Genomic DNA, 14,269 nt, shown 5'->3' with positions numbered 1-14,269 from the left:
GCCGAGAAGAATAGTTTAGAGAGCTCTCCGCTCTCTCGAGAACCTAGTTGGAGAAGTTTGGAGGAGGCACTTCACAGAGGAAGAACACCGGTTCCTCCAGCTGTCAGAGGGCGAATGCTGCAGCCGACGCTGTGTTCCTCAGTTCCTCCTCAGATACGAGGAGTGTGACAGCTGCAGAAATCCCCCAGCCAGGTATGCCGCAAAACTCCCGATCAACGTGTGCGCACAGTCACACAGTCACACACAAACACAGATGCGTTCCCCTCTTGCCCATTAATATTACATGCAGCAGATCCTCCCCCCCCGTGACATTTGGTGCTTGTGAAGGAGGGTAGGGAGGAGCATAGAAGACCAGAGGGGAAAAGCTTGATGAAATTGAACCCTTTCCCGCGTTATGAATATTTTTCGCATCACCAGCAGGAAGCAAGGACTTATCGGAGCTGTTTGCACCCCGGCATCGGTGTAATTCACAGTCTCGACCAGGAGGCAGCTCATGTCTGATCGGTATTTAAACGATCTGCGGGACATAAAAATGGACAGAGGCAGGGCGGCCAACAGGGAGGGTCGAGCCGCATGCATATGCTCACTCTGTTAAGTAGGTGAGCTGCAGTTGGCGCTGTGAATTTCTGAGACTCAATTGCTGTATTGCTGCAGCGGAAAAGCCCTGGATGAGAGAATGACCTACATAATGAGGAGCGGAGCTTGGGTGATGAGGCTTTTATGGAATGACAGCTGTTCTACCTGCAGTTGTCACCTTGACAGAGCAAAGGGACTCATCAATAAACCCCCAACTAATGAGTGTCATTGTACTTTATAGCATAAGGGAACAGGGACAACGGTATCCAACACGTCTGCCATATTAAGCACATCCTCAACCACCCCCACAACCAATTTATGACGATTTCTTTAGTTTATCCAGCACTATTGCGGGTATCATCATTTTCCGAGTTACCGCTGGTCCCAGTGGACTTGAGTGTCACTCACTGAGAAACTTTACTGGGGGAGAGAGACCACTAACTCATTTTCAGCAACTGTGCCAATGCCCAGGTGCTCTTCTCAGGTGCTACAGTATGCAGTTTGTCTGACTGAAAGAGACACGTCTGTGTCTGGCTTTCCTATCATCTCGGGCTGCTCTCTTGCCTCAGTGTCAGCAGACTGAGCCTTCCTTCCTGTCAGTCTGCCGGAGCTGATGATGAATTATAAAAGGGCCTGCTCTCCCAGAGAATACAGATGTTTCCACACACACACAAGCACCTCCCCTCTTTTGTACTGGAAGGCTCTACACAGTGCTTGCGATACTGTTGTTGCAAAGTGAGGACTAATTATGCAAGCTCAATGAGAAAACCCCCAATGAGGGGCTAATTAATTTGAATGGAAACACGTTTGGCTTCTCAAGCTTTTCATCTTAGAGAGGGGGCTTCTTTGACTGTTGATCTCCATATGCATATTTTTAAATGATATATGGAATGCTTTTAATGACTCTAGGACAATTATAGTCTTAACCATCCAGCTGAAAGAATCGAAAGTGCCCGTTACTGGCTTGTTTTTGTAAACCCCGCAGTTGGCACTTGACAGGCGTCTTAGTTTTGAATGTTTGACTCGGTGGTCAGTATAAAGCAGGTGCTGTGCTTACTGCCTGATTGGTATGCCATCTCTTTCTGAAGTAAGAGCAAATAGAGGGTTGTTTTAATTGAGACACTGCGGAAGCGAGGCAATGCACTAATAAACAGGTAATTATGCAACTCCCAGCTCCGCCAAAGCAGATTGTGAATCCATTAAAGCCTCTTCGCAAAACCGCCTCTTTCTTTTTTTTGTTCCTTTCCCTCCACTGGTTTTTCTTCTTTTTCTCTTTCTCCAAAGCGGTATGCAAAATCCCCATGCACGCAGCCCCGTGCTGTGGAAGTGAGGCTCTTGACGCAAAACTCATAACAATTAACCATCAATCAGACTTAACCTCTGGGGTCATGGTAAGTGCTCCTCGCCCTGCGAATCTGCCCGCCAGATTAACACAGTGACAAAATGTGCCTGTACATGTCAGATAATCCATTTATTTATTCAGCTTTCTCCCAGACGGTCTGATTAATGGCTCCCACACCACCGATGGAAGGAAAGAGGGAAGAGACAGCGAGAGAAAGCGTGCTGTTCTGCTTCCTCAGAGGTCCATAAGTGTGTGTCGGCATGTGTGTGTGTGTGTGTGTGTGTGTGTACACTGAGCAGTACCAGATTCCCTGAACACACAGTTGACTGAGCATCAAAGAGGAGTTTGCAAGAGCGTATGTAAACAACTATGGGGATATTCTGAGAAATATTCCTGAACACCTGCACACATTCATCCCCCCAAACAAACTAGACAGCCTTAGATTCTCACCGCCCATTTCAACCCAGAGTGCCTCTCAATTTTTTAGAAAGTGTGGTTCTTACCTTGTGTGGCGATGTAGTGATTTGGTCTATGGTAGCCCTGAAAACAGACAAAAAGTGGGAGAAGAGTCATTTTACTTTCTACTCGTAGAAGACCAGCTGTCATGGAGCCGTCTCTCTAGGAAAACACACACTGTCTGTTGACCTTTGCATGGACACCACTGATCAGAAAAGATTTACACATATTCCAGTTAACAGTTTCAGATGTCCCGTTTCTGTAGCAACAAATTGCTTCACTGTTGCTCCACCTTGAGAGAAATTGTTTGTGCGTGCCGCTTTCAAGAAACACTGTGCACGGTCTGCTGTGCACAGTGTGTACCGATATCTGACTGAGTGCGGTAAATGCACGACTGAGAGCTAGTGATGGATGCTGCTGGATGCAAGATGCATAAACACTCTCCATCACAAATTATATATGCAGCACACCTCTGGAGTAAGCAGCCAAAGTGTTGATAATCCCCGAGATACAACTAACAGCACTGATCTTCACAATAGGCGCCTGCTTTCACGGATTACTCTAATCCCTTCAAGTTTTATTTGTCCAATTCCTTGTCTTCTCTCCAGAGATATAAGGCAGGAAACAAAACATTAGGACTTAAAGGCTCTTCTCCGGCCCTGCCTCCTCTTGATTGTCTTCTCCCCCCCTCCACCCACCCCTGCTGCTCTGCTTATCTCACTCATATTCAATTTAACTTGGACTGTGATTAACGCTCCTCCAATGAAGGGAGAGAGACACAAAGGATATTTTCCTCTCTCTCTCTCTCTCTCTCTCTCTCTCATCCACAGGGCTCTTTCAGCTCATTCAAACTGTCCTCCATTTTTAATGACTTCTTTATCTCTGGACTGAGGAGGAGATTTGTTTGTGCTTTCATGTAAGTTCTGTCAAGTAAAGTGGAGGCCCAGGACGCTGTCGGATTAGAGGAGGAGAGACTGGAAGAAAGAAGGGCCCTGACAGTGACTGTCAGGTGAGTAGAGCTTACTATAATTGGACTCAAGGCTTTTTAGAAGCATGTTAGGTACATAAGAGTGTTTCTTCATGATCAACACAAAGAGATAAACACAGAAATGTCCTTGTTGAAATTATTAATTGAACACGCTTTGATCCCAGGGATGTGTAAATTACTAAAGGGGAATTAAATATGTGTTATGCTCTTTGCATTTTGCTGCATTGCTCGTAATAACGATTACATTTACATTCATTCTTTCCAGTAAAAGTGGGCTGTAAAATGTGTAAATATGCAGCATGAAATGTTTTTGCTTGTGGGCATGAATTCAGCCTGAATATTAGATAGCCTACTCTTGCTCATCTGGGCTGCTGACCCTGTCACCTACAGTACAAAATACAATACTTACCAATTTGGTAAAATATATGTTCAAGTATAAAATAGGTATGCTGCACAGAAGTCAAAGGGGAGAGCAAAGCTCGGTGAGAAACTGCCCTGATGCCCTCGGCCCTAAGGGGCGGTGTAAGCCCCAGCTTTTGTGTGTGTCAGTCGCTTTGTGGTAATTTATTACAATTTTGTTGTTATGCACAACTAATGCACCATATAAAACTAAACCGTTAGGGGCTTAAGGTGTGTTCTGTAATGGCCGTCGTGTAGAGCAGGAACCTTCAATGGGGTCGTATACTTTTGTCTAGTATTTCTTGTCTACCTCTGGATATTTACACCTCTTTTAGGCCTAGAATAAATAATATGTGTAGCAAAACGAACTCCTGATTGCTCATGTTAACATTAAACTTAGATCTGTGTAACGTATCCTCTTACAACGGTTTGTACGAGACTTTGTCCTGCGTTCAGTGAGCCTGCACATCTCACTGTTCAGTGAGATGTGTATTTTGGACCCTTTCATCCACTTCCATCACCTCCATATGCAGACTTTGTCGCTTTGCATACTATGTGAATTACTTACAAATGAATTACTAGTTACTAGTTAATTAATTAGCAAAACTTTCTCTCCACGTTTGAAAAGCTTCGTCGATATTGTCACACTCGTCTTAGTTGTTGTGGAGGCAGTTGTCGGCAATGCTGCAATAGCAACCTGAATCAGGCTGCCACCCTCTGATGGGACGTGCATGCACATATTGTAGAACAGCCAATAGAAACACCCTGTGTCTGAAATGATTTGTGATTGGCCAACGTCTCCCGTCATAGGCTAGATTTTATGCCAATGCTGGCAAAAATTGGGAACTGCTGTTGTAGACGGCTCCGTGTCAAAATAATTTACACCATGCGTATTTATATCTACATCGATCATGCTTCAGTCGTCAGGAAAGCTATTGTGGGGAAAACCAAACACAATTTGTTGATGGTGAACATTTAGCAGATACATTTAGTTATAAAACGGTTTGCTGTTATGTTCAATGTAAATTTAACTGTAAAGATGTTTCATCGCTGCATTATTTTAGTAAACTCTACACAACCCCAGAAAACCAGTGTTTGCCCTGTGTGCACACAAACACCACTCTGCAGACAAAAGGCTATAACAATATGTTTCCTGCCTCCTAAATGCTTATGAAAATACTCAATCAGCTGCAGAAAAAAGAAACATACCCCACTGGCTCTGCTTACTCGTACATGACTGGAAATAATCGGCAGTATAATAGAGCACAATAACAAATACTGTGGGAAATGTTTTACACATAAGAGTTTATTGGGCAGGACAAGCTTCTAGATGGGTTAAAAAGCTTTCTGAAGAGCAAAAACATCATTACCCATCTGCCTGCATTTCTACTAAGTACTTTTTCAATGAAGCTGGCAGTGCAGTGGAAATCCTTTTCAATCAGAGCCCTCTTTAATATGCGTGTATTCTTATCTTATAATGGGGACCGCTCCATTGTGAGTCTTCTCTGCAGCGCCCCTTTCGCAGCATAATGGCCCATAAACTGAATAGTGTGAAAGGTAAATAATTTAAGCCGCCTGCATTTGCCGTGGCACACCTTGCATTATGAATTTATGTTTGAAGGCGTAACAAGAGATTACAAATTACCACATTAGAGGGGCGGGGGAAGAGAAGATGGGAGACGGAGTAAGAGTTCTCTCCTGAGCAGAAAACCACTTAGAGAGTCAGGAACATCAGCAGGCCATTACTCATGGAGGCGGAAGCATCTGCTCAAAGAGGCCAGTGAGCTGCTGTGATTGGTCACATCCTGCTAATAACACTGCTATAAACAGCTAATCAGGTCACATCAGGAGGTTCTATGTTGTGTGAGTTAAGTGGGTTAGATCTGTTTTCAACGAAAGGCACGTGTCACGCCACTTTTTAATGACTTTTACTTACTGTAAAGGTATGCTTAGTCACTTGAGTGCATGCAAGTGCTGTGGTGCAAGTTCTCTCCTGTGGTAAGACGTATAACAAAACCTCTGGAGATAGCTACGGCGTCTGCTTTAATAAACTTGGAGTTTTATCAGTGTCTAACAGTAGAGAAGAAGGCATCCGCCTTATGAGGATGTGAAGCAGAGCGAGGCTGTAATTTCTCAAGACCGTCCCAACCAGAAAATGACTTGTTGCTTGTTCAATTGTTCAAAGTGACAAGACGTAACAATGAAGATGTCACATAATGACCCCTTCCATAAGCAAAAGCTGCAGTCAGGTGATGAAATCAGAAAATCCCAAAAATGTTTACATGAAGAATTTGTTTGTGACAGCAATATTGTCCGTCATGGAAAGCAAAGACAAATTAACTAATTTTAGGATGATACATTAATTAATATTTCCCTTAATGAATATAAGTTGGCAACATTATATCCAACAGAGTAGTTATAGATGCCACATGGACAATTTTGACTTATTTTAGGGCCATTTCTGTATATGTTATTACATTTGTGAAATTAAAGGCACCATATTGGGCTCTCTTTGTGTATCTTGTATTCTTTTTTTCACTTTTATCCATCGTTATAACTTTGCTTATAAATCATCCATGGAATTTCCCCTCCTTTTCTTCTCAGTTTGGGTTTTCACATCGTGTTCATGCTGTTGTTCAAAGCAAAGTCCAAAACTATAACCTCAGTATCCCCTGTGTGCTGGTTTGCCTTTTTTCTCTCCCAGCACTGTCAACCTCTGATCTTCATTCCTCTTAATATATCCAACGAATAGAATGATACAGCAGCCCTTTAAAGTTTAATATAAAGACAGTGTGTGTGTGTGTGTGTGTGTGTGTGTGTGTGATGGGCAGGCAGTAGGGGCTGCATTGTCCCTCAGGCCCCCCGCAACGGTGGCACCAGCGCCCTCTCTCTCCCCGAGAGGAAGCGCAGTGACCTTTGCGTTGGTGGCACTGGCTGGTGTGTGTACTTACATCAACGTAATTTGCATTAATGTAATCGGAGCTCTGTTCCCCCTCCAGGGCCTGCAGCCTGACACGGGAGTGATCATCTGGAAGAGAGGCAGAGAGGAAGAAACCAGCGTTGAATTAATCATATTAACGAGGGCATCAGGAGAAGAAAAGCGTGAGAGGGACGGAGAGACCGACGGTAAAAGAGAGGAACAGGAAGTGGTGATGGAGGAGTGACAAGACGGGCTCCTTGCTGTGGTACAAATGAAAACAGAGCGGTGGAAATGCAACATTGCTCATGTCATGTGACTGATCCTGTATGGAAAACACAATGATGCTGCTGTCAGTTTGAAACATTGATGATGAGAAGTTAGGAGAAAAATAAAAATATTTCTTTGGGAATTCACTGATTTGAGCCATTTGAAACTTTCTTAATGGAAAAACCTTAATGGTTAATAAGGTCACCTGAATACAATTATTTCGAATATGAACATGCATTTATGTCAGACACATCAATGAAATGAAAACAATGCAGCCTTGACTCGACTTGTGTTCATAGTCAAATAAATATAATTTGTTGCAGTTGTATCTTCTGCTTGACTAGATTTGTGTTCATATTCAAAGCAATGGAGATTGTTGCAATTGTATCTTCTGTACAATATGTGCAGTCCAAAGTTAAGAAATGTAACTTTAAAGTAATTTTATTCAAGGTTTATTTCTGTGACAGCAGTGATCAAAGAAGGCTAAAATGAACTGTCACAATAGGCAATAATTAGCACATTTTCTCAAGTTTGGAAAGACGATGAATTCTGATATAAAATAAACATTTCTAACAACATTGCAGAGGCATATTATGTGCCATTATGCTGCATGGCTTATTTCTCATAACTGAAAAGACATTGCAGGAAGATGAATATAAAAGTAGATTGGAAAGGTCAAAGCTGCTCTCGTTGGCTGATAATAAAACTCTGTTTGAGCAGCTTATAGTTATCCAGAGTCACAAGCCTGGCCAATAAATCAGCCAGAAGAATGGGGACGACACACAAAAATTCATGAGCGCTCAGGAGGTGCTTTGTACACACATGCAATAATATTCCCATATCGGTTCTTCATGCGGTTCTCATCCTTCTTGGCAGAGTCCCATGGCGCAGACTGTCCTTCAAAAAAGCTCTGAAAAGACAGAAAACAGAGAACAGAGAGGGGGGAGATGAAATATGGTGTCATGTGTGAGCACTCTAAATGATAACCAGGCTAAAGAACACAATCTTCCTCTTTCAGCTCCACAAAAAAAGGGAAAGGGAACATTGGCAATAGAAAAGAAGACACGGGGAGAGATATATTCACATCATTATTAGACATGAAACAATGAGAGGGTGGTGGATCCTGGGGAGGTGTGTCAAACAGCTAGTGCCATTAGGACAGAAGCGGCGGGTGTCACACTCAAACCTCTCCCCCTGTGCCGCTCAGCCGGGCGGCGCCACCGCAGTGGCTGTCTGTCTGCCTCTTCTGAAGGACTCAATCAGTTCGTCGCGGGGAAAAATAAAGCCAGCTCATCGTCTGCAGATCAAAACTGCGCCGCTCAGATTACCCTCATGAAATATGTATCATCTCTCGCTGGGGAGATTTCCATTCTGATGGCACACCAGGCACAATTAAGCCAAATTATGAAAATACGTCTCCACTGCCAGTCCACCGCTGTTCAGCAGGAGCGGGTGGGGTTGGCTCCAAGCAGACTAGCCTGGACAAAAACATGTTATTGTTCTGGCTTTAACATATTCGGCTAATGCACATTTAAAAAGTCTGCTAATACATTAGAATGCAGAACATCTGAAAGTAAGGATTCGGAAGCATTTATCTGAGCTTTAACAGATTGTTTGGAGAGCTTCTTTTAGGGTGCCGAGCCAGTCGGAGAGAGAGAGGGGGCATTGTCTTCAATCATCAGTGTTCCAGGACTTGATCATTCATCTCAGTGCTATACTCCAGGCACCGGGCCGTTTGTCTAGCAAATAAAGGCCTTTCGGATACCGTGCAAGGACACACATTCCTATATTAAGTCCAGAGGATTAGTGATTTCACTGAGAAACAGCTTTAATAGGCTACAAATATGTCCCATCCTTCCAGTGAAGATGGGAGCATGTCTCGGAGATGGATTACTTAGGCCTTTCCTCCTGTGGAAGTATGTCTTGAGTAAGCGCTTGGGCCAACGTCGTTCTCTCTGTCACTTTGAAGGATTCAGGTCTAACATCAAGCATCTGAAGACAAATCATCTTCAAGCCGAAAGGCTTTACCTGCCAACAGTTCTCGCTTAAACTGAGTGACCCTGCCTATCTCAGATGCTATTGTATCTGTTTAGAGGCTGAATTCATAATGAGGCAGAGATTATATGAAAGCTTTCAATTAAAAGGCTATATACCCAGACTGGGAATACTTGGCTGCCTAAAAATCTCGAGACAGTGATTGAAACTGCCGGCTCTGCCTGTAAAAACTATTTTGTAGTAAAGGTTGGTGTTATATTTCATTTTAGTGCATCTGCTGGTAGTTTTTCACCATCCTCAAATTATTCCCATCAACCCAGATCCAAATTGGTATGTTTTTAATTACAGGCTAGCGGCTGTACTCCAGTCCCAGCTCTGCTCGGACCGTAACCACTTTATCTGCGAACAATCACTATGGGAACACCTACATACAGTATAGTGACAACAGAGCACTTGACATACAATACACACTATGGCAAAGCAAAAGATGAAATAGAAAAGGATGTTTAACACAAAGAAGCATAATTGTTGAGTGAGTTGCTTCTGGATTCATGAGTTAGTGTGTGAGAAAAGGAGACTCATTCAAACAGACTGGTGTTCATTTGTGGTTGGAGCCTGTAGGATTAGATTAGACTAGATGCAACACATTCACATGTAAGTTGACGTGCAGAAGGGTTTGGACATGCAAATACGTTGTGATAGTTTATGATAAAGACAGCTTTATGAAGCTTTTGCAAAGTACACAACATAAAGTGTGAAACGGGCAGTCTCCCTGTTTTCCAATTACCAGTCTTATCATCTGTTTGGTCCACATTGTAAATTAACTTTGGGATTTGGTGGGTTCGGCTGTGTGATAATAAAACACACTAATGAATTTGTAGACCCACACCTACATTTGTAATTAACTAGTAGCCTACAATGTCTGCAATTGCTGGTGGGAATTATGTTATCTTACAAAAATTTTACATTAACACATTACATTACATTTTTTTTCCTTTTCATTTTTTTATACATTGTACTGGAGTGGTATGCTTTTGAAAAGCTTGGTAAAGAAATATAAGCATTAAGTTATGGAGCATTTATGGATCTAAGATAAGTTTCTAATCTTACAAAAAAGAAAATGACTATTTCACACAATTTATCATCTGCGGACTATCAAAAGCTTTGGTTACTGCTGTTGGTAAATGCCCTTTTCAGACTAGATCATAAATGTGAGATGATGTAATCCCACAGGGATTTAGAAATATCCAGCAAGCACCATCCATCTGTCAAGTTTGTGACATCATCTACAAAAAAATCACAAATAACCAAAAGTTTTGGCTTACCTCGTTTATCTGATCCAAAGTTAACGTACAGAATAACAAGAAGCATGGGTCAGAGAGAGATATAGCACAGTGTAAGTCAACAGGTTTAGAGGTGCACTGAGCTCCAATCTCATCATCAATAATAAACGGTTAAAAAGGGCATTAACCTTAAGACAAGATTGATATGAAGAAGACAGCAGCGGAACACAACACACAAATGAATCGCTCTAGCCAAGTGAGAATGAGCCCCATTACACGCTTTAAGCATCCCACAGGCCTTTTGTTTTACAACAGGCTGAGTACAGCAAGGTAAGGAGGGTAAGGAGACGGGGTCCAATCAGTCGTTGGCGTTACATCCTTTTGATTGACTGTTACGCATCCATGCGATGCCGGCCGCGTGAACCCAAAACACCGTTATCCATAATGGATAAGGCCCGGAGGGCAGCCCATAGCACCCCAGCCCTTCAATGATCTGATGCTGCAGGTAGCAATGGGAGGCTGCATTATTTAATTCTGCAGTCATGAGGGGGAAGTGGGGAGTTAATTACTGATAAATCTGGCCCGCATTTAGCAAGAACTAAGCAGGGAGTGAGATGACGTGAGGGAGAGGAAAGCAAGGAAACAACGCTGGGAGGAGTAAATAAGAAAGTTACTGAAAAAGAGATGAATCAAAAGACAGTTAAAGGGAATACATTCTCTGGGTGAAGAAAAAGATGTGATGTCTGATAGAAAGACTGGAGTGATACAGATGAGATATTCCAAAAGACGGATGTTAAAAGTATAGCTTGAAGCCAGTCTGTTGCAGCGTGGCATCAGGGTGAGATGAGGCCTGCTAGTGTGGTGCTGAGGGATGGCGAGGAGGCTGGAGTACCGCCAAGCCCTGCCAGCCTCCAGACTAATGAGAGGAAATGAGAGTGATGCTCATCTGGGGCAAAATCTTTTGTCTTGGTATCCGATTAGGAACGCTGTAATGTGACAACAGCCTTAAGAGAGCAGCAAGTGGACCTGATTCAAGTGAAGGAGGGGATATGGCTAACACATGGTTAGCTGGAGTGTGTGTGTGTGTGTGTGTGTGTGTGTGTGTGTGGGGGGGGGGGGGGCAGCAGGGGTTGCATTTCACGTTGGTCTACACAGCTAAGTCTCTGAGGGGAACTGGGACAGCAACACACGGTGCACAGTGCTCGCTGCAAACAACAAGGAACAGATGAGCAACAAAACGAATCACACCGTAAACACACAGAGACGGGGTACATTAACAATTTATCATAAAAGTGCATCTGGTGAGAGACAAAACAGTTCTGCTGCGCGGTGCAAAACAGAGAGAGACAGAAAGAGAGAGAGACAGTGACAGAGGCATGGGACCTTACACCATGACACAGACGAAGCCTCGCATTAGACCGATACACATTTATACTCGAGAATGTCCGTGGAGAAGTTACAAGTCTATCACCAGGCTTTATTTGTGTTTGCAACCTGGGTTACGTCCTACCTCGTACTCCTCCTTGAAACCGTAGCCCTCGGCGCACTTCATCTGGGTGATGTGCTGGAGGAGGTCCGCCACGCGGATCGCCGGGTGCAGCTGACCCGTCTGGTACGGCACATCGACCGGCTCCCGCTTCCTCAGCGAGTGGGTGTGCGACTGCACCAGGCTGCTGGTGTCGCTGCCCATATTCTGGCTCTCATCTGTGGGACACAACAACAGGGACAGGCCAGAGCAGGTCAGGACACAGAGGTTTAAGCCAGCATCGCATGATAAACCCGTATATTGTTATCAGATACATACGGATGACATAATGCTTGAAGCAGTAAATGGCAGTGGTGTTTTACGAGCTAAATGGCACACAAAGTGGAGTTTGGTTGCCTAGGTGTTGGTGTCCCATTTCATATCTCAATTACAATTGTTCCCATTAACAGAACACATTATCTCATTTACTGTTAAGCATTATGTCACCACCCTCCAGATTGACAAACAACTCTCAACTAGTAATCTGTTTGTTATGGATGGTCACAACAACACAACATCATTGAGTAATAGGATGAGTCATGTGGTGGGAAGGTTCAGGTCCATCTGTCTCAGTGTGTGGCTGGAAAATATGTAATATTACAGGCCTGCTGTCAGACAGCATAAAGCCATTTATATATGAGGCCCTTTAAGTACAGCACTTACACTATTAGCATTTAATATGGTTACTGTCAGACTAAAATGAGTTTTCAACTGCAAGAAACAGTATAGAGCAGTTGTAAAAGTCTGCATGAAGAGCTGTAAAACAACAAGTTTACTTTTTTTTTACTGGCAGTACAGTATGATGGTTTGAGATGCAGCTCATATTGAGAGTCAGAGTCCATTCCAGCGCTTTCATACTGTAATCCAGTCAGTGGCAGACATGAGGCACAGATGCTGTGGGGAGCCAGCGGACGATGGAGGGTGTCCAGAAACATGGAAGAGGAGGATGTGAGTGGGTGCGGTGGGCCACAGTGAGCATGTTCAGAAGCATCACACAAACACAGCGAGGATTCAACCCCTGCCACCCGTTCGACCCCCGAAAAAATAAATAAATAAAATAAAACCTAAAAAATTAAAAATAAACAGGAGGGAAGCGGAGATGGGAGGAAAATGCATGGGGTGATGCTGCCATGGGGCACTGTACATACTTTGACCATGCTAGGCTAATGGTGGCATGGTGCGGAGGGTGGTGAGATGCTAACATGTCCACTGGTCATGCAATAAATGTCGTAATGTCCATGTCAGAAGCAGCCTCTCACTTTTGGCTTGCTTTCTGAGTAAACACCACCTCCTTCCCCCAAACCCAGGGCCCACTTGGGAAAACTTACCATTAATGGGCACTTTTTAGATAGCAGATAAATAGGAGGTTACGTATGTAAAGAGAAGAAGAGGAGAAGAGAGGAGAGAGGGGATAAGCAACAATACAGCATGAGAACCTGTTACAGTAGAGTGTTTTAGAGCTACGCTACAGGGCAAGATCACATGCCTTCTGACTCCAAATGGCCGAGGTAGAAAGCCTAGTCAAGGGGGATGTTGAGTGGATGGATGGGGCAATTTCAACAGTGCAAGACAAAAGTAAAAGAACAAAACAAGGAAGTCATGGATTTCAAGGGAGAAATTAATGGTGAAATACTGGTTGTCTTAAAAACAAGTTGTAATTGTTTCAAATCTTTTTCTTTTTTTTTGTATTCTGACATTTAGGATTTCTGTCTCTAATTGCTATAATTATGTTTGCATGTGGTAGTGGTAACACCTGCATTTGTAGCAAATCTATTTATTTATTTTTTAAATAGGGGTGTGCGATAAAAATCCAAAAAAATTACCACTCCTCTATGATCTAATCAGTTTTGATCATTAACCTCAACTGATGAGACAACTCTGTGACTGAATGTGTCGCAAGTGAAAGCATGTAACCTTTTCTGGCTGACAACTTCATGTTAATTGTTTCATGCCTCATTAAATGTGGAACTAACATAAGCAGCTGTCATACCATTGATGATGAAAGACACTGCTTTAAGTTGCAGTCATGTGGAAGGAAAAACTGAAAGTGTTGTACTTGTTAAAGCAGTTATGGTGCTTGTGGTGGCGCTGGAGTAGAGTTGCTTATTGCATCTTTCTTCGTGGCCTTGAGTATTAAATTATTACAGTTCTAGTGCCCCACTTAGCAGCTACATCAATGTGCTCCTCCGGTATAGCAACGCATTCTGCTCATTTAAGATGCTGCACTTTGGGCTGATGTGCATGTTCAACAAAAGCCAGAAATAATTAACAGAAGAAAAAAATACTTTTTTTTATATTTCTATTTTATCACTGAACAGGATGAATAAACACTGGCAAAACCAAAACCAAAACCAAGTAGGTCACTAACAGTTAGCCAAAGGCATGGGGGAGCGACATTAAAAGATAATAGAAAAGGTTGTTGTTTTGGAGGGAGGGGAGGGAAGTAAAATGCGTAGCGAGGAGAGAGGAAAGGGAAGGGGGGCATTACAGCTAATGCAAGACTTTAGATGTTCAGACC

General features: G+C 43.2%; 1 protein-coding gene across 1 annotated transcript in view; it reads right to left on the bottom strand.

Moving 5' to 3' along the window:
- The window catches only part of LOC117746248 (receptor-type tyrosine-protein phosphatase mu-like), a 136,173-nt gene that overhangs the window by 16,626 nt on the left and 105,278 nt on the right, over window positions 1-14,269 (bottom strand). The window contains 6 exon segments of the mRNA XM_034555273.1: window positions 2,422-2,458; window positions 6,713-6,789; window positions 7,771-7,858; window positions 10,269-10,277; window positions 11,737-11,930; window positions 13,080-13,091. Coding sequence (XP_034411164.1) covers window positions 2,422-2,458; window positions 6,713-6,789; window positions 7,771-7,858; window positions 10,269-10,277; window positions 11,737-11,930; window positions 13,080-13,091 — 417 coding nt within the window.

This window comes from Cyclopterus lumpus, chromosome 17 (genome assembly GCF_009769545.1).
Source record: "Cyclopterus lumpus isolate fCycLum1 chromosome 17, fCycLum1.pri, whole genome shotgun sequence".
Taxonomy (NCBI): domain Eukaryota; kingdom Metazoa; phylum Chordata; class Actinopteri; order Perciformes; family Cyclopteridae; genus Cyclopterus; species Cyclopterus lumpus.
The sequence above is the reverse complement of the archived record's forward strand: the minus strand, read 5'-3'. Positions and strand labels throughout refer to the sequence as shown.